The sequence below is a fragment of the Rhinocladiella mackenziei genome (genome assembly GCF_000835555.1).
Source record: "Rhinocladiella mackenziei CBS 650.93 unplaced genomic scaffold supercont1.4, whole genome shotgun sequence".
Taxonomy (NCBI): domain Eukaryota; kingdom Fungi; phylum Ascomycota; class Eurotiomycetes; order Chaetothyriales; family Herpotrichiellaceae; genus Rhinocladiella; species Rhinocladiella mackenziei.
In genome coordinates, this window is record NW_013550601.1 from 2,821,926 (window position 1) to 2,840,876 (window position 18,951).

General features: G+C 49.4%; 9 protein-coding genes across 9 annotated transcripts; 6 read left to right on the plus strand and 3 right to left on the minus strand.

Moving 5' to 3' along the window:
* Nucleotides 1-757: 757 nt before the first annotated feature.
* On the plus strand, nt 758-1,438 carry Z518_06145 (uncharacterized protein; the record flags this gene model as incomplete). The annotated part of the gene is made up of 3 exons (XM_013416955.1): nt 758-940; nt 1,028-1,135; nt 1,214-1,438. 3 exons carry the CDS (start codon nt 758-760, stop codon nt 1,436-1,438), a joined length of 516 nt encoding a protein of 171 aa, XP_013272409.1.
* Nucleotides 1,439-2,280: 842 nt separating this feature from the next.
* Nucleotides 2,281-3,953, plus strand: Z518_06146 (uncharacterized protein; the record flags this gene model as incomplete). Its single annotated transcript, XM_013416956.1, has 2 exons — nt 2,281-3,195; nt 3,246-3,953. 2 exons carry the CDS (start codon nt 2,281-2,283, stop codon nt 3,951-3,953), a joined length of 1,623 nt encoding a protein of 540 aa, XP_013272410.1.
* Nucleotides 3,954-8,489: 4,536 nt separating this feature from the next.
* Z518_06147 (uncharacterized protein) lies at nt 8,490-9,707 on the minus strand (the record flags this gene model as incomplete). Its single annotated transcript, XM_013416957.1, has 3 exons — nt 8,490-9,303; nt 9,363-9,457; nt 9,597-9,707. 3 exons carry the CDS (start codon nt 9,705-9,707, stop codon nt 8,490-8,492), a joined length of 1,020 nt encoding a protein of 339 aa, XP_013272411.1.
* Nucleotides 9,708-10,719: 1,012 nt separating this feature from the next.
* Nucleotides 10,720-11,532, plus strand: Z518_06148 (uncharacterized protein; the record flags this gene model as incomplete). The annotated part of the gene is made up of 1 exon (XM_013416958.1): nt 10,720-11,532. The coding sequence occupies one exon, from the start codon at nt 10,720-10,722 to the stop codon at nt 11,530-11,532; it is 813 nt and encodes a 270-aa protein (XP_013272412.1).
* Nucleotides 11,533-11,656: 124 nt separating this feature from the next.
* Z518_06149 (uncharacterized protein) lies at nt 11,657-12,085 on the plus strand (the record flags this gene model as incomplete). The annotated part of the gene is made up of 1 exon (XM_013416959.1): nt 11,657-12,085. The coding sequence occupies one exon, from the start codon at nt 11,657-11,659 to the stop codon at nt 12,083-12,085; it is 429 nt and encodes a 142-aa protein (XP_013272413.1).
* A 689-nt stretch (nt 12,086-12,774) lies between these two features.
* Z518_06150 (uncharacterized protein) lies at nt 12,775-13,113 on the plus strand (the record flags this gene model as incomplete). The annotated part of the gene is made up of 1 exon (XM_013416960.1): nt 12,775-13,113. One exon carries the CDS (start codon nt 12,775-12,777, stop codon nt 13,111-13,113), a length of 339 nt encoding a protein of 112 aa, XP_013272414.1.
* Nucleotides 13,114-15,150: 2,037 nt separating this feature from the next.
* Z518_06151 (uncharacterized protein) lies at nt 15,151-15,729 on the minus strand (the record flags this gene model as incomplete). The annotated part of the gene is made up of 1 exon (XM_013416961.1): nt 15,151-15,729. The coding sequence occupies one exon, from the start codon at nt 15,727-15,729 to the stop codon at nt 15,151-15,153; it is 579 nt and encodes a 192-aa protein (XP_013272415.1).
* Nucleotides 15,730-16,698: 969 nt separating this feature from the next.
* Z518_06152 (uncharacterized protein) lies at nt 16,699-17,240 on the plus strand (the record flags this gene model as incomplete). Its single annotated transcript, XM_013416962.1, has 3 exons — nt 16,699-16,727; nt 16,782-16,923; nt 16,977-17,240. 3 exons carry the CDS (start codon nt 16,699-16,701, stop codon nt 17,238-17,240), a joined length of 435 nt encoding a protein of 144 aa, XP_013272416.1.
* Nucleotides 17,241-17,674: 434 nt separating this feature from the next.
* Z518_06153 (uncharacterized protein) lies at nt 17,675-18,418 on the minus strand (the record flags this gene model as incomplete). The annotated part of the gene is made up of 1 exon (XM_013416963.1): nt 17,675-18,418. One exon carries the CDS (start codon nt 18,416-18,418, stop codon nt 17,675-17,677), a length of 744 nt encoding a protein of 247 aa, XP_013272417.1.
* Nucleotides 18,419-18,951: the final 533 nt, after the last annotated feature.

Sequence of the window (18,951 nt, forward strand, 5' to 3'; positions counted from 1 at the left end):
GCACTTCCAGCGTGCTGAAAGTGGGTTGAACATGATGCACCAGGGAACCTACTACATCAAAACAAATCATCTTCCTCGATATGCTGCCGCCTCGGCGCTGGATGTGGTTTTACGGGCATTTTACATTCTTTCTTGGCTCTTTCGATCCCGAAGATATAATGATCGAAAAAGACTGGGAAAATTTGCAGACGGCGGCCAGAGAAAGATGTCAGAATGTTTACGACATGTATCTTCGGTACAGTGAACAGAGGATGTCACTTCTCACGAAGAAGTATGAGTAAGTCTTCCTGTCCAACCTCAGCATTTGGAACTTGGAGTCTAGGCTGGCTGCTCACATCCCTTTCAACCCATGAAGCAAACATACAAAGCACAACCACTCGCTACAAATTTCCGATGAAGGCTCTAACCACGACCGCATTTTCCCCAAGTTCGACATTCATGCTCATGCCAGTCAATATCCTCGCTGCAGTGCAGATGAGCAGGGAAATACTTCTAAACATGAGGACGGCAAGTTTGAATACTACAACGATGGTTACAACCGAGATTTGTCTACTAGTCCAGGGCTTGCGATGTATGAAGATGTCCGATATGCCATACATGGAGAGCTGTGTGAAGATGGACCCATCTGGCAGACAAAATATTTCAACCACATATTGACCTGATTGAGACAATTCTCCAACGATTCGAGCTGGAATCTGGTCCAAGTATCGTTGCGAAAGCCTCCTCTCGCCCTCTCTCGACACTAAGGCCCGTTATCATGTCAGAGTCTCCGCTGGCAAAACCAGAAAAGATGCCGTTGAGGGATTGGATGTGCGGCGACAGAAAGACAGATATCACTTCAGGTTGGTTCTTCTACGAATCTGAGGAAGACCAGAAAGACAAGAAAGATCTTCTCCCGGCGGTGATATGTAAAGGGTGGGGAATCATCACCCCTGGGCGTGTAAGTCATAGTCCTTTTCTTGCCTCAGCGACTTTTTTGTCTGTGGGAATGGCTTGCCTGATTTAGTGAGTTGACTAACACATATAGTACTACCTTGATAATCAGATCGGATTCTCTATCACCAACGGAAAGGATGAGACGCCGTCGAAACACATGCTGGAAGTTCTCATCAAGGATGAAAACAAATTGATCTGGGTACGTTATATTGACCTCATTCCTGCCACTGTCTTCTACTTCATGAGTAGTCGTCTCTGACTTGATCGGCACATTCAGCGACAATGTCTGAAAGTGGAAGATGCGAAGTGGATCAAAGCCATCCCACTCGGACAAACCACGGATGGGCAACCTCTGTACTTGTGCCAGACCAAATTTCGATTCAATGGCCAAACGGGTCTCCTGCCAGGCGTAGTAGGTCTTCCGGGTACGAAAGGTTGCTGTGGCTTTGTCAGGGGAAAACTGTACCAGGGTGAAGCTTATGAGCTTCTATGTTCAAAATAGCTTCGAACCAGTCGGTGGCCGTATTCTCGTCGTCCGTGGCATGTCTTGGATAGCAGGGTGCTGTCAAACTGGGGTGCAAATGGAGAATGCTCTCTCTCTAGCAACTGGTCCTGCCAGATTGCCAGTATGTATACATGTGTCGAACGGAGCGAGATGCGGATAGAAGAGGTGAAAACTCGTGTGTAGATTGCAACTATGGATTTGGGGGGACACCCCCTATATAGACCAGAATAGGGGTTCTTGGCACTAGGCACCAGCCGTCTGACAACAGACCTCTTTTCAACTCCTATTCTTCCCCTATATCCTGCATAGGGGTGATAACCCTTTTCCAAGTAAAGAGGTACTGCTCATTGTTCGATAGGTGCATGCTGAAGACCTACCCTGGTCTCTAGGTGGATACACATCGAGATCACGTACAGGGGCGGTCGGAGACAAGGCTACGAGGCCCTGAAAGGGGGCATAATGGAAAATAATCACGTGATATTTCAATCACGTGACGCCAAGAAATGAACCTGAAATTCCGATTTTGGCCGAAAATCAAATGGGCAACAGAACTGTCTCCGTCTCCTGTACGAACAAACATATTCGCAATTTCATAATCACTGTCCTCGATGCTCCCCTCTCATTCATTCATTCATTCCCTGGACATATACTGCGCAGCAAAGTGCCAACCGATGTGGACCCGGTATTTTTGAGATGATCCGGCTGACGCCTCGTGCAGCTTCTGCCTATTTGCAACTTGACGCCTTTTTTTGGGAGGGGGGGCCAAAGCATTTTATATATAAGCCGCGAAAAAACCCAGGAGAATCTCCGTGACACCGACCCTTTTCAATGACTTCCCCATGGCCAATGAGGAAGAAGATCATTCTGGAACATTGCCAAGCACTCCAGATACGGTGATCCTCGAGAACCACTTTAGCCCGAGAACAAACGCAAGGCTGCAAGGCGACTTTGCCCGCCTGATCCCCGTAAATCGCCCTGCAATCCTCGCGTTCCACTCAATTGCCGAGCGCATGAGGCTTGACCCTGCATGGAACCCTCATGCGCGAAAGTACATCTTCGTGGAAGATTCCAAACGTCAACTTTCTCCCGAATGGGATGGTAGTGACACCTCGAATGGCACAAAAAATGAACCTAGTCAGGTCCTGATTGGATATTATAGGCTCAGCCTCGATCTGATTGCCAATCACCCTGAGCTCGGATGGGTTGTTGGAAGTGGCAGAAAGGACCTCCCAAATGGCGGCGTGGACTTTCTGTTGACTCTGCAGAAGAACAAGCATCGTGTCCATGGCCGGCATGCTCGTCTAGTACATCATGCCAAAAATGGAGCGTTGATGCTGGTCGTTAGCAAGGGAAAAGTCGTCACGGTCAACGGCCTCGAGAGACTAGAGGGTTCGCAACGCGTGCTGGGCTCGATTCGCACCGCTCTCTCTTTCGGCAATTTATCTTACAATTTAGAATTTACAGGATTGAATGAAACCAGTTACCGGGAGAAGCTTGGAGATCTCCTGACAAAACGGCATCCCAACAACGACATCCCCCCCATGTCGCTTGAGCTTACGCCCCAGGAACACCATTTTGAACTTCATGGATTTACGATTCACTCCCCATTTGCTTCCGGCACCAGTGGGATCGTTTCCGCTGGTTTTGAGCAATCCACCGGTCGGGCCGTAGCCATCAAACGCGTCAGACGTACGCCGGCGACTGTTGCGAGAATCCAGCTGGAGATTCGAATCTACAAGAAGATAGGGGACCATGTAAGTTCAATTATGAGTCTGAAGTCTTTCGATTGGCTAAGCAAGGACAGCCAAATCTGTGCCATTTGATGGCCGACTTGTACTCGGGAGGAGATGAATATGGAACAGGGAAATCGAAAATCAACGATGTGTATCTGGTCCACTCTCCCCTCGCCAGACAAACCTTTGTCGACTTGACCCTGTCGAACCAACTCTATGATGTCCGTCTTTCTGCTTTTCAGCAGGTTCTGGAGGGACTAGCGCATCTTCATCACCATGGAATCATGCACCGAGATATCAAGCCTACAAATATGATGATGGTCTCCTACCATCCTGTCCACGCCATCATCATTGACTATGGGAGCGCCACCTTCGACACCACATCGCTTGATCACTACTGCGGCACCATCTCATACCTTGCCCCAGAAATTCTCAAGCTCAAGTACCCAAAAGATGATTCAGAGCAGGAACCTTATGATTGTCGAGTCGATATTTGGGCCATGGGCCTTTCTGGGTATCAGCTTTTCTTCCAAGAACCGTGTAAATGGGAGAAAGGCGTGAACGACACGACACATAAAGAGATTGTCCGCAATCTGAGATCTCGCCCGGCTTCTGTAGCCGATGTGCTGAGAAAGATGGTTGCGTGGGAAAGTGCGGGTCGTCCCGCTGCAAAAGAACTTCTCCAGTCAAATGTTTGGCACCAGGTGAATGGAACTCATTCAGATCCAGACTTATCAGATTCAGAGTCGGGACGCGTTGCCAAGCGATTTAAGAAATAAGCTGTCGCAAGGTATTTGGTATTACCCCCGAATTCCGTTTAAGAAGAGTTGTCTTAACTCTCTTCTGTCTTCCAAACTCCTCTCCATCCAAGTCGCCTGTTGGCAATAGACGGACTTGAAATTGAAACCTTCCAACAAAGTTCCACAATGGAGAGAAATATATGATATATATGCCGCATACTATTCGGCACTCGGCTCGCGTTGTCGGTGCTTAAACCTCCTGGAGAAACGCGACAAAGATGTTTGGCAAGGAGAGGAAAGTATACGTCCAGAATAACGACAAAACTGGTTCAGCTCGATCAAAATGTTCAATGCGTGTCTCCGTGGATCCCATAAACGGTAACGCTGCACTGGCCATCAAGCAGAACGGTTGTGAATACTTGAGGCCTTACCAATCGAGATTCCGGCGTCTACAGCACCTCTAGCACTGGCAGGGGCAAGAAAATGCACTGACTGCGATATACAGCCAAGAAAAAGAGCCAGGATTCATTCAGGGCTCGTAGGGGACTCACAGAGTGTCAGGAAGGTGCTGAAGGGGTCCGCAGCGAGGCCATGAGGCGGCAGGAGGACTACAGAGGCCGGAGAGGGTCTGACACGCCACAACACCAAGACTGAGTGCAAAAAGGCGTTGAAAAGCGAGCTCTCTAGAAAAGCATCAACACACCTCAAGGGCCCAACTATGCAAGGGAGGCAAAGTGGATGGAAAGGTACATGAAAAGCCTTCATCTTACTAGGGATTTGAGGTACCCTTACATCCTGTGGACGACCCTCTCACAACTAGGCTCACTGTTCGCGGCTCACCCCGGTCCGGAAAAAGGTGATGCCGCCTTGTCCTCTCGCCATGACTCGCCCTCAGTGGGGGCCTAATGACCAGACTAAGTGTGAAGGTTTCTCAAATGCAGTATCGTTGGGGCGTACAAACTTCTGGGCTGGCCTTTTGTCGTCTACCGCTTCCACCCAAATTGGTCAACAGTGCCGAACCGAAAGTCCAACATCGAAGATATATGGGACAGATTTACCTCCTCGTTGCTTTCATCAACATCAATATCCTCATGATCTCCCAACGCTGTCGTCCTCTGGCCCCTAGCTTCTGTTGACTATTCAACAAAGCTGATCCCTACGCAACCATTTCCTACTGCTGTCCTTCCATTTCCCCATCTCGCCCTCCCTCGTCTCCAATCTGCCCACACTAGCCTTCTTTGATGTTTTCGCGGCTATGCCCGTGACTGTCGGCCCTAGGCCTCGACCCCAATTCCAGGTTGCGGTGTCAATTGCAACCCTCACCTCCCAGCACCGTCACGAAACATCAAAGCTCCGCAATGTTACCCACATCAACTTTCACAGGGAGCCTACTGTGGTTAGGACATGGATCTTGTGGGAAAGGCCCTAATGCTCGTGGAGGATAGGTCGTTTCCTCCTGATCTGCACCGGCGGCGAAGTCGATGTCGACAGATTGCATAGCTGCGTGTCCACTGCGTCTTGTCGTGGGTCAAATAAACCATATGATGTTCTATGTAATCTAATGACAGAAATGTCTCATAATCTTCGCTCTGATGATGATGGTGATGATGATGAGACAGTAAAAACCTTACTCCAACAAACTATTGACCACTACCGCGTGTGCCCTGCACAACCTCCAGCAGCAACCTAACACCCTAGTAATTTTGACTGCCATGCCCTCGCCAAGGTTGAAGTACGCCTTGTTGGAAGCAACCACATCGATTTGAGTTTGATCTACACGTCAGTTGAGACTAGTTGCAGTGGTTAATGGAGGACAGCAAGTGGGTAGATGGTCGGGACTTTTGGTAAAAGCTCGCAGGCAGAAAGAGGTAGGATACGAGCCCAATGGGCATCGTGGGACAACAATAGCTATCTCCTAGCTCAGCGAGAATGCTAGACTTGTGGACACATTCCTCTGGCAGAAAGGTGAAAGATCGCCCAAACGAGATGGGCAAAGCAGGAGAGAAGGCAAATACAGGTATCTGCACACATCGGATTGTAAAAGGAGACGTTATATTTACTGCGGGTTATGTGTCGAGCGATGTGTATGTGTGTGTGAGGGAGGAAGGGTGAGGGCGCGTGCGTATGCCACATCTGCGGTTCGATTCAGGAACCTGACGACCTGCAGCCACCCGGTTGCGTATCCACTCCACCAGTTCGAGAGGTGTTGAACCTTGAGAACCACACATTTGGGTGAATGACGGCGGCAAGACGACACCATACTAAAAGACCCCCTCGAGGGTGCCAGTCAAAATAGCTGCCCCTTCATCAAACCTGCAAAAGTCAGACCAATTCACAGCAAACTTCTCTGTGAGTCTGGCTGGACACTGTTTGGTGATGTGATACCATATTTCTACTAATTGAACACGTCCATCATCGGAAGACAGGAGAAGCTGAATTTCGTTCGGTTTGTACTAAGCAGCTATGTATTCGAATCTCTTCGATAAGCCCGCAGGATCATCCCTAGGGGGTTACTTATACTCAGTACCAGACCAGAAACCCACCCACATCATCTCCAGATTCTGCTGCGTCAGGAATGGATGAGCCACGTTGGCTGCATAAGGCCCAGGTGATGGCCATACAGTACGGAGGAAACTCAACACGAGTCTCCAGCGTCCCCTTCTCCAGCTCCCCAGTTTTGTGAGCTGCTCTGTTGTTCACCTCTACGCCCAAGAGTGCTATCCCCACACGGATGCAACATCACTAGCTTTCAAATCCCATTTCCAAACACCTGTCAATGGCACGCAGCTGAACACTGCCCATTATTGGTACTTCAATCACGGGGAATGTCAATGAGGTGGCAATGTGCTCTGTTGAAGGCAAAAGGTCGGCCGATCATCCACCCAAATTTCTCAACCATCTCCACTCGCATTGACAGTATCTTTGTATTGTCAAAGTAACATATAGGTATGAGACGAAGAGTTGATAGCATGATGCTTGAAGCTCAAACGAGACTTAGCCGCCCATTGCACGACAAGGAAATAATAACGTGTCTATCTGAGCTTGCAGGCAAGGAAAAGACGTTGAAAACATGCAATATCGGAAGGGTGGATGCAAACTAGCTTCCCTGATCACTCGGCCCCTGTATCTTCTTAGTCTAAAACTAGAGAGAGTCAGATCACACTAACAGAAGGGTTAAGATAGCACAGCAAAGGACCAGACAGGGAACAAGTTTGAAGGATAATGCTATATAAGGATGGTAAATGAGGTCTGTCAGCTTACAACCGCCTGCCCACCTACAATTCAGTATGCAAATCTTCAATTGGACAATCACCATGGCTTTCGGTCTTGGACTTTTAGCTACATCAGTTCTTGCACAGACACCTTGCGCAAGACAAGTACGCGAGTATCACGAAACCTGTGGCCCATGTGTCAGTGGTCAATGCATCCCAGTTTGTCAGGAAATGCTAAATCGCCTCGTAAGTACACATCCCTTATTTTATCTGTAGAATTGGGTATTGTGGGTGCTAACCTGCCTGATGTAGCTTAACAACGGTTGCGCCTAATTGGCGACCTTTTGTTGGGAGGATACTGTTGCAAGGCACGAAGCAGAGTTACAGAACGGGAGGAGGTCGAGGTTCAAGTAGTCATAGACATCTGGACGTGTTATTCTTTCTGTCTTCCAATACTACTATCACGAAGCTTTGGATGTACGATAGTTCCGGCCACACGACCGAACCTCGAGTGAGGCCGCAACGACGAGCACGACCATGCCGTCATCTCTCTTGGTCCAACCTCCCATCTGCAATCACCACATCTCTCCTGATAAAATCCACGATTCCCTTTCAGCTCAGCTTTCTCCATCCTTTCTTCCTACTATCTATACCCACATCGCACGCAAGGGAAACAAATGAACAGAAACAATGTCCGGAGTTCTCCAACATCTCTGGGGTTCCCCATTCGATAACTGCGGTGCGCAGCGCATGAGAAGCCTGTGACATTCTGGGAGCTACGGTCTAGGTGGATTAGGACATGTGATAATCATCTGCGGTGAGCGCTAGTGACAATTGAAGGTTCACAACCTCTATACAAATTAAACTAAACTTGCGTAAGGGTTTGACTGATTTTCGCTGCTTGTCTCACGTGGTTTTAAAGAAAATGGATCAAATTGAGTCGTGAAGTGATCTCAATATCTGACAGGTCTGATATACTAGTACAGATTACTCTCCAGCGTTTGCTACTATCTACCTTCGCCTTCGCAGTCGTGGCAGTCGGACGCGGCAACGAGGATGGCCATAAGCGCTGATGCTACTATTGCGAACGGAAATGTTAACTTGTCCTCTCATAGGGTGTGCGAGAAATCTTATGGACTTTACCGAAAACCGTACCGTACGAATCACTTCGTCACGCTGTGGCCCCGTAACATACCTCTTCAGACTTGCAATCAAGCCGTTTTTGGAAGGCAAACCTAGAAAGAGACGCGTCCAGGACGACCCCTAAATTCCTCCGCAAGCCGATGGTGGTCGTCATCACGGCTTGGTGTGCCTGATCCGAAACTGCCAGAGCCGTCATCATGGTATTGGGGAAACCAAGGCCTTATCCTAGCGGTACTTCAGCGATGAGGATCAAGCTCATGATCTTGGAAGTGTTCGTGGTGATGGAGGAAATAGCAATGGACCCAACAAGATATATGAAGGCCCCAGCCACCAGCGTCGGCTTCAACCGTCTGGTATATGTCATGTTGTATCTCGACGGCATGCCAGCAAATGATCCAATCAGACTAGGCAATGCCAATCGAAAGCCTGAGCCGGGCGCAGATGTCAGCAGAACGGTCTGGAAGAAGTGTGGCAAATTGAATAAGATGGCGTTAGAAGCGATACCTCCCGGTAAATTCGCAAAGACCATGCTGGTAATCGGTGGTTTGCTGAGCAAATGCAATGGCACCAGTGGTTGTTCTTCCTTCGTCTCGATGTAGACGAACCCACATCCCACTACGTCGAAAATGACAAAGCATGCAGTGACCACCGATGATGTCCAGGGGAATATGTTGCCTTCGAAGCTGAGTGCAAGGGTCAGCGAGGTGACAGTGATGACTAGAGACAACGAACCCAAATTGTCAGAGTTCTTGAGGGCAATCCAGGCACCACCGTCGCCGGTGTTGATGAGCATCGATCCAAGGTTTGATGGTGTAAACAGGGCGGCCATGACAAAGCAAACACCGATAAGGAGAACCTGAATCCCGAAAGCCCATCTCCAACTCAAACTGTCGCATAGCCAGTTACTAGGAGTAGCCCCCGAGGCCGGTCCTAGGCCAAACGCGAGATGATATGAGACCGGAACACCCAACGATGCTCGATGCGAACGAGATCGCTCACGATGATCAAGTTCATGGACATAGTCTTTCCAGCTCCTAAACCACAGAGTGTTCTTGCTGCAATGAAGCTCTCGATACTCCCGGCAAGGGCATACGACCACGTGGCTGATCGAAAATGGCAGCCGACACTAAGAATACCGACTTCCTTCCAATGCCGACCAAAAAGCGGCTGGAAATAATCATCGGGTGCCTCGACGCCATCAGAGTCGAATCAAAGCAAGCGACGAAATAATAGCCCAATGCAATGATCACCAAAACATGCCAGAAACGTTTCAGATTTATTCATATGAATTTGTTATCCTCTGACTCTCTGGCATCCTCAAGCTCACCGATCTCAATGGCGTCTTCGGTGAAAGTGCCGTATACTGGCGTCTCGGCTGCGGAGCTGTGGGGCTGGTTTCTGAACAGCCCTCGGTAGCTGACCGGTTGCTGCGTAGCATGGGGTTTCTATATCTAGGAGTGTCCCTAAAGTAAAGGATCCCACATGTGCAAGACCGATGTGCAAATCCCGGATACCCACGTCATCGGAATTTGAGAAGGATGAAGATCTACTACGAAGGAGCCCAGAAGCATGGGAGGGAGGGGGTAAAAAGAAAGGCGCTGTGTTTCTTGGAATTGGATTTGAATCCCACGGTTGTCCACCGAACGTGCCATCTGAGGTGCATCCTGATTTATCGGTCTGTCGTTGTCGTGTATGGGTCGAAATGGGGTACCATGTTCGCAGCTGCGCGGATCAACACACACATGAACTTATAGAACAAATGGACCCGAAATCGCCCAAGGATAGCGCTGAATTATAAAGTCCTGGATGTAAGTACGACCTCAATGCAGCAAGGCGGAAGGCTGCTAAATATCTTCAATGCCAGAGAAAGAATTAGACCTACTACGGCCTGTGAAATTACTACGTCTCATGCCGCTGCCATGTTGTCCATTTCAATATTTTTCTGATCATGCTCCATGAGGGATACAACAATGTTCCGACAGAGAGAACAGGAAACGAATTGGCCATTGCTGGGACTTGCGCGTAGGGGAAATCTGGGAGTTTATATCGGCGTTGACAGGTCTGGGGAGTAGAAGCGGGAACAGAAACCTGCTGCGGCCAACAGACCTGACAGCAATGGCCGAGAGAAGATGAAAGTAATCTCTGCTGGCCGCCCGCAGCCTCTGGTATATTATCTTGGCCAAGGGTGTACTCTAGCTGCTGGGCATTGGCGTTTCGGGCAACCAGAGCCCCACTTTTCTTCCTCAGCCTCGCCGATAGAACTGAGCACCGAACCACCAACCACGTACCCTTCCGCCATCTGGCATTATTAAAAAGGGCTCCGGTCCACAACGAGGATCTCACTCTATCCAGCAACACAATTCAATAACATATTGCACCGCCCTTAAAGCCTGGCTATATCGAGCTGCTTATCCACCCAGAGGATCTCTTCAGATTTTACGTGATCAAAAATGTCGATCGAAAGCAGCAAAAACATCAATATTGTCCCAATTGGTAATGGAAAGGACATCAAAGTCCTGGAAGATGGAGTCATGACTGTTTCTGCAGCTGGAGAGACTCGACGAATCTCTGCCAGCGTAGCCATCGACCCCGCCGCCAAAAGGCGTCTTGTGAGGAAATTCGATCTTCGCATCCTCCCCACCCTGGCGGTCATGTACCTCTTTAATTCTTTGGACAAGTCAAATCTCGGAAATGCAAAAACTGCGGACCTTGAGAAAACTTGGGGTCTCACTGGGGATGACTACAACATCATCCTTTCCGTCTTCTTAGTCCCATATATGCTCACAGCCCCCTTCCTCGGTATCGCGGGCAAGAAGTTTGGTCCAAGCAGGGTTCTGCCTATCATGATGCTCAGCTTTGGCTTCTTCACACTGATGGTGGTTGCCGCCTACAATTTTGCTGGTCTTCTTGCTTTGCGATGGTTTCTCGGAATGGCAGAATTGGCCTCCTTCCCTCTGGTCATCTACTACCAAACGACATTCTATCGGCGAGGAGAGCTCGCCCGTCGGCTAGCGATCTTTTATGCGGCTTCCTCGATCGCCTCGGCATTTGGCGGTTTCCTCTCTTACGGAGTTTTCCAAATTAAATCCGGCAGTCTCGCTAATTGGAGGCATCTCTTTGTCATCGAGAGAGGTTGTTCAATGCTTTTCGCCATCTTCGCATTTTGGTACCTGCCATATGATGCACAAAGCGCGAAATTCCTAACGCCTGAGGAGAAGCAGCTAGCTTTCTACCGAATCCAAGTGGATTATCCTGGGCATTGAAGTCTGCCTCGGAGTCCCGTTACAATCGATATCACTATTCTTGCCTGTTATTGTAAAGCGCCTTGGCTATTCGACAGTCAAGACGAACCTTTACACGGTCGCGCCAAACATTTCCGGCGCCGCGATGTTGCTCATCTTAGCCTTCTGTTCCGACTTTACTCGACTCCGCTTCCCGTTCGTTGCGCTGGGGTTTGCCTTTACTTGCATTGGATTCGTCATTTTCTCGGCTGTCGATGTTACTACGCAAGTGAATGTCGCTTACTTTGCCTGCTTTATGATGGCCTGTGGAACCAGCGCTCCGAGCGTCATCCTTGATATCTGGTACAACAACAACATTGCCGATAAGAATAGGCGTATGATGCTCACGACTATCGGAGTACCAGTCGCCAACTTTATGGGCGTAGTGTCCAGTAACATCTTCCAAGCCAAAGATGCGCCGAAATATCTCCCAGCCTTGATCACCAAAGCGCAAGCACGCGAGAAAAATACTGGGTTGATGTGGGATTTATGGGGAACCAGATTCCCGGCAATAAGGAAGACCTCAAGTCTATAGTAAAGAGTCCGAGGATTCAAAGGGCTTCTCATAGACAGTGGTGTAAGCACACATGTTCAATCTATATTGTAGGATCAGTCACCGACGTGTCATTCCTACCAAGATGCCAGAATTTCCGCAAGTCTCTCCTGAGGATATCAAGGAAACGATTCGAGCTGGTATCACAGCCTACAATGCTGATATTCCACGCAAGGATGCTTCCAACCACCTCCAACGGGACCAGCACCGGTGTCCTGGACGAGAAGAACCCTCCTTTCTTGTATCCGATCCCTGCACTTGATCTGACCTACCTGTACTGGGAATTTCTCGCCAGCCGGCCTCCGAGCTTTGAAACGAGAGCGGTCGGCCAAGCTCATCTCTCCCGCGAAACGGAATCCATCGCCCCCCATCCTTGTCGCACACGTATGAGCAGCTGAAGTGCTCCCCATTATCAGAAATGTTCAGCGTGAAGGAGTCAACATCTCCGCCAAAACGTGCTTTCAGTATCTTAGCCCGAGGGCAGAAGAGGTTCCGCCCCGCGATACCCGCTTCAAAGCAGAGCCCCCAATTTGAGAGGAAGGAAACAAAGCGGAACTCTAGTCAAGTCTGCAACTCGAAGAGACAGACACCAGGACCTGGCCAGCATCTTTTCCCAACTTTTGCTATGGGCCAGACTTTGCTCGTCCGTCGGCTCGACCATCTCTTCGAGCATGCATACCAACACGTACATGAACAATCTGCTAGATCAAGGGCTGTCGCGGCAAGACGCTCTCGTATTCTACGGCAGCGGCACCAAGGCGCGCACGCGGTTTGCCTGGGGCACGGAAACGCGCGAGGCCGGTATCCGTGCTTTCACCGACACCGTTCGACCCATGTTCCTGACTGCACTCTGTCTTTCAGTGATCCCTTTGCTGGCCGGCCTGATCATGCCCAACTACTATCTGGGCCGCACGCAGAATGTGGTTGATGGTACCACCAACGGAGGCACTGTCATCGACGAGGACCTGAATGTTCGACACCGCGACGGCGGACGAGAACACGGCCCGTGACCAGCCCAAGTCGTAGTTGGCGAAATTGTGGCTGGGCGTACGCAACCAGGATTCAGATCTATCTACTTTCCTTGGGGCAGAGAGCCAATGTCGATGGCGAGAAGTGTAATCAATGATCTTGAGTGGGAGAGAGTTGACAGAAACGATCGCAGCGTGGGGACCTATTGCTCACACTCACAGAACGTGGACCCCCGGAAAAAATAACCTCCTGCGACGCTTCGGGGGTTCTAGTCCTGGTCTGTCCACAGTGGGTGGGATTGAGGACATGTTTGTCAGTAAGCCAACGGCTGAGGAAATTCAGCGCATTATGGATCGTCGGTAACGATGCAGGATATAAGAAGAGGAAAGTCTTGAGGAGAGGGAAGAGATCGCGTAGAATGGACGTCCAATGAGCGTCTGCGAGGCGAGCTCTAGGTCGTCACCGCTAAAGGAAGACTAATATTAAGAATACCTCTGTGATACTTGCATTACTCACTGTACCTCGGTCAAAACGGACTCCTGATTGAGGTTTTATTGAGCTGTTTCCACGGGGCTTTATATGCAGCGGAGTGTTTTGGTGGCAGCACATCCAGATCAGGGATGAGTAACGCTGATGCTCTTTTGGTTCACGCTCATGATTCTGCTCAGGTTTGTATCTTATCCACAGAGTCCCTTCTCGAAAATGGCGACAGCAAAGCTAACAAGATGTAGATGAGGCGGAGAAGTTAAAGTGGCCCGCTGCTAAGGGGATTAACTCAAACTTGGATTTAAGGTGGAGAGCAGTACAGACTCTAAGGGGCGGGAATTCCTTTTTTGGTTGAATGCAATCGATGTTAACTTCTTGAATACGAAAGAGAAGAAGCATCGAGTCCTCAGCTTCCTGAATATACCGGCGTATTGCACCGGGGGTTGGCCAGTGTACCGAAAATGATTTTTGCTCCCCCATTCCCGGTTGGGCGCACATAAATCGGCACGGAAAAGCATCCTCCCTCGCTCCGCTGATCTCGTCATGATTCTCTGTATGACATCTCCCCGCATATATGCCTCGAAAGTCTCGATTCTCGTGTCTCACTTGTCCCGGCACGGTGGACATCAGTTGCCGGTTCTGAAGGCGTGCTTCGGGTGACAGCGTTTATGTGGACACTAAGACGGAGAGGGCGAGGATGAAGGGTTTGACGTTGAAACGGCATGCATCCCTTTATTGAGGCCCTGTGGGCGTCGAATATGATGTCCCGTTTTATGCTCCAATTCCTGGGACAACCAGCTGCACCTTCATTGCCCATTTAGATACTTTCTGTTGAGGACCGGAGTACAGGAGATGAAGACATGTCCGAAGGTTAAGAAAATGTAGGCTGTATAGTGACATCTTTGCCTGGTAGATTTGTGGTATTCAACCATCAGATCACATCCTCTACCTGCATGAATCGAGAGGTAAGCAACGCTGAGCCCGACATTGGAAAAAGGTAAACCGACATTCCCATTTCGTTATCCGTGGTTGGTGACCAGTTCCAGAAAGATCATTTAAGGCGATATCGAGTGATATGGATAATCCATTTTCTTGGTCGATTTTCTCCCAGATGAATAATCCCAGATTCGGGGACATGTTCGATTGTCGTCACCCATACGCCCGCATCCGGCCACAAAGGCAGCTGGCACAACTCAAAGAGAAACTACCGCATGTCGATGATATTGTGCCTTCGCTCGCTTTGGAAAAGGTATCTGACAGTATTTTTGCGTGCACCACTTCAAACCTTCGGGGCCATGGACTACTTTCTTCGGAGGGCGATCGAGACCGTGAAACTGGAAGGTTGGGGAAGGTTGTCATGGATCTTTTGGGCATAAGCCTCGAATGGTATGCGTGCGAAGAGGGAACAACGATTGACGGAGATTTATGAGCAAAGACATAGAAATTGGTGCCTATTGATACGGATAAGAGATCAGCAGCTTACACCGTTGACGAGTTTAACATACATCGTCACATTGAGTCGCTCACTTGCCCAACCGACGACCTTCTGGGTATCTTCAAACATGCATCTTGTTTCCTCCTATAAGCATTCTTCATTCCTCCGCAGCAAGAACAATCCTAGGTCTGCTAATATCGTCGCGTCCATCTCTCCCATTACCCAAAGCACTGGCAATATCAGCCTTCTTGCCTGTCCAGTCCTCGTTCGCCTCTTCTTCGATCTCCTTCCCTGTTCTTTTCCCTCGTCTATGCAACTCACGTTCATGTCCTGCCTCTTTTCTCCCAAAATTCTGTGTCAGACTCTCTTGCTCTTCATAACCTCCTCCACCTCCAGTCCGCACAGCGTTGGCCACCTCACCTTCCCCTGGCGCCCGCATCTGCTCGCCCTCCACATTGCTATTGCTTTTTGAATAGTTCTGAGCGTCAGATTCGGGAATCAATTTCTCGGTTAAAGGACCACGATCTCCAGATCCTAGGGCTGAGGGTCTGGCTGCCTCTCTATGCTGAGAGGGAACGTCGTGCGGGGAGCGGTAGTCGGTGATTTTAGGCGAGGTCGAGGAGGCATCATGGGAGGTGGATTTCTCAGCAGAGGCCTTTGAGGCAGGGTTGAAAGCCTGGTTCAAGTCTGTTTGCTGAGATGGTCGTGGGAACGCAGTTGGATCAAGGGAGGACATTTTGAGACTGTTGGAGAATGGACACCAGATTCCGCTTCGGGGATTGTTTGCAAGAGAAAGCAAAAGGAAAAGATCAGTTCAGTTTAGATCGAGTAAGGGGTAGTAGGACAGCTCTTGATTCAGTTGTGATAAAGGAATCGGAGGACAAAGCCAGTGACGGTGAATAGGCCTTTGATTAAACTGTTGGACCAGCACAGGCACTGAGAATCGATAGTAGCCGAGAGGAGCCTGAAAGTCGGACTTTTGTGATACGCAGGCCGGTATGAAATGAGATAATGACCATAGACTGACTGTTCGAACGACATCCAGTGGTGGATTTCTCTTCTCTTTTCGTTCTTTTTTTCTTTACTCTTCCCCTAGTATGACTTGATTGATGCGGTCATACAATCCGAGCAAAGATACCTTTTTGGCCTGTTCACGCCTGGGGAAAATGGCCATGACATCATTTTTCCCAGCGATCGACAATGTGGAGGAACGTGACCACGGCCTCGGCCTTCCACGTGATCTGACACGATGGAGCGCATCTAGACACCCAGGGGGCCTCGAAGGGCAATGTCCAATATTCCCCACGGCATTGAATGCGAAATGCTTGAAAATAAGCCCAAATGCAATTTCAATGGCCGGTGGGATTGACCGCTTCCATTCCATGCCCTACCGGAAGACGTCGAATGAGCATAGATCGCGCTCAACCAGTTGATCGATGTGATTCTGATGCACTTCATCGTCTTGAAAGAGGTGAAACCCACATATAGTGATCCAAAGCCCTCTTCCTAAGACTAGGCACTTGATTTTGATCAGACATACTCTCATTCTCTTCTCCGTTACCGTCTTTGGTCAGTTGAGCTCTTCTTCCTATTGGCAAACCTGACCCCTTCTTTCATCTTGAGGGTCAGTCTCACCTCTCAAAGCCTTTGATTGTCATCATCCATCTGATGATCATTACAGGTCTTTCACCTCCAGCTTGCAACAATGGCGAATCTACCCCCCCGTCCAGCCGAGTGAGCAAGCCAGCTTGGATTTGATTCAACTCGGCTGTGACTGACTTCAAACAGGATTGCTCAGGCCGAAAATGTGCTGGAAAGGTACAATAGAGCCCTTGAGAAGGCGATCTCGACGGTGATGAAGAACAACAAGATCGCAAGCCGGATGAAGAAAGCGACGCCTGTGAACAGACTGGTCCAATTTGATGACGTGGTCAGTATGTTCGTCTCTCTCTCTGTGGCACATAAACTCACCTAACCCCCCAGATTCTCAAAAATGAGATCATTCAACCCAGAGATCCACTGTCCAAAATGCCTGCTGAAGTCCAGGGCAAGATCCAGCAAGCTCTTCCACTGGATGACCGATTTGTTTTAGCACTCACCTGCAAGACTCACGCCAAAACCTACAAGAAACTGAGAGACAAGAAGTTAAAGAACGGCAAGTACTTGTTCCCCAAGCCAAAACGATCCACCGAAATTCATCGCCTGCAACTGCTTGTCCGTACCCCAAATTGGATGCCAGCAAATTAACGGCTCTGCTATACATGCACCCGATACATCAACACCTCGATTCCGGATCATGGAGGACAATGGGGAGGACGAAGTTCAGTGATTGAGACAAACTTGGCAACGAAGAAAGCGATGATCATCGGCCCACGCTGTCCTCTTTGCATCACCGCCAACCAGCTCAAAGTCGCTCAACACAAGCAAGCATACAAGAAATACCTCAGCAACAACAACATCGTTAAAATCAAGAAGTAAGAGATCCATCGGAGACAAGAGGCGATTACGTTGAAGAACACGGGAGCCGGCCTTGATTGGGGAGTTGGAATGGTAATGGACTTTGACTCGAGACCATGCCGGGGAGGAAAGCAGATTTATCCGTTGAATTAGCTCAGCATAGTTTGGTCCATGGCTGGTCATGGTTGTCACGGCTTCATGACCTCAATCAATGATATCAAATTTTAGACCGGTTTAGTTTCCACATTCCGACTTTTCGGTGTTGCTCGTGCTCCTTCCAACTTGTCCACAAACGGACTGAAGGGAGCCGCGATTGCATGAGGCCGAGGGCGGTGAGACCCATTGCTCATTTCTTCCGTTAAACCCGGATACTGCTGTTGTTGTTCGTGAATACGATCTAGTGGCTCGCCAACGATGTGATACTTAGCCCATTCCACTGGTGGACATCGAACAACATTTTGTGCGCTTGGAAATTGGCCGAATTTGGACGCATCTTTGGCATTATTGTCATCAGCTCCCGGCGCCACATCATCGACTTCTACACCTTTTCGAGGAGATTGGTTCAATTTGCCCTCTTGGAGATCCCTAACAAATCGCTCGGGGTCTTCGAGAGCGGCCTGTTTCATCTTGTTAAGTTCTCGCATATCCTGCAAAGCCTGGTTTCGCTGAAGTTGGAGGATGGATAGTGTTGCTCTCAACGCCATGGCATCGGGGTTGTCATCGAGGCTGACAGGGAGTGGTTCAGGCTCATCCATCCATTGCGAGGGTGGAGATTCCGCTCGAGCATCATCCTGGGCGGCCAAACTAGTTTGAGATAATGTTGGAGTGACGGGTGAATAGGAAGGCCGTTGTGGGCTCCCACTAGACTCGTGTTCATTTTGAGGACGAGAACGAGTTGGAGTGGAAGGAGTGGAAGGAGTGGAAAGAGATTTTTGCTGTTGCTGCTTGTTGTGGTCGTGACTGGCCATGATTAACGTGAGGTGTTCAAAGGCCAGCTTGACAGAAGCATAGGAATGAGCGAGGATCTCGACAGGGCGTTGGCATCAAAGAAGACTCGGTGGCTAGAGTTTGCTGTTGAAATTGATCTTGAAGATTTCATTCAGCTGGTCAGATCTGAGGTGTGTTCCTTTGACTAGGGGATGGCTTGGACCAGGGCTCAGGCTTTGGATAAAGATTAGATCTGGGAGTCGAAATGGCGTTGGAATAGGGAGAGAAGGACGATGAAGTGTGTTTTTTTGAAGCGACCATGAAAAGCTAGGTGGTCAAGAGACAGAAAGGATGCAACAATGGAGAATTGCAAATGATCGAATCTTAAGCAAATGGCGAAGAGATGGAAAATGACAATGATGTTGTTGTTGGCTGTTGCGCGGTTAGATGGCAAAGTTCGAAGTGAGGAAGAACAACGGCCAGCCAACCAAGGTTAGTCACGGGGTTGCCGCCCGCGCGGGTGCGGCAGGCTGGGCTGCAGGCAAATCTCGTTTCTATATCGCACTGGATATCT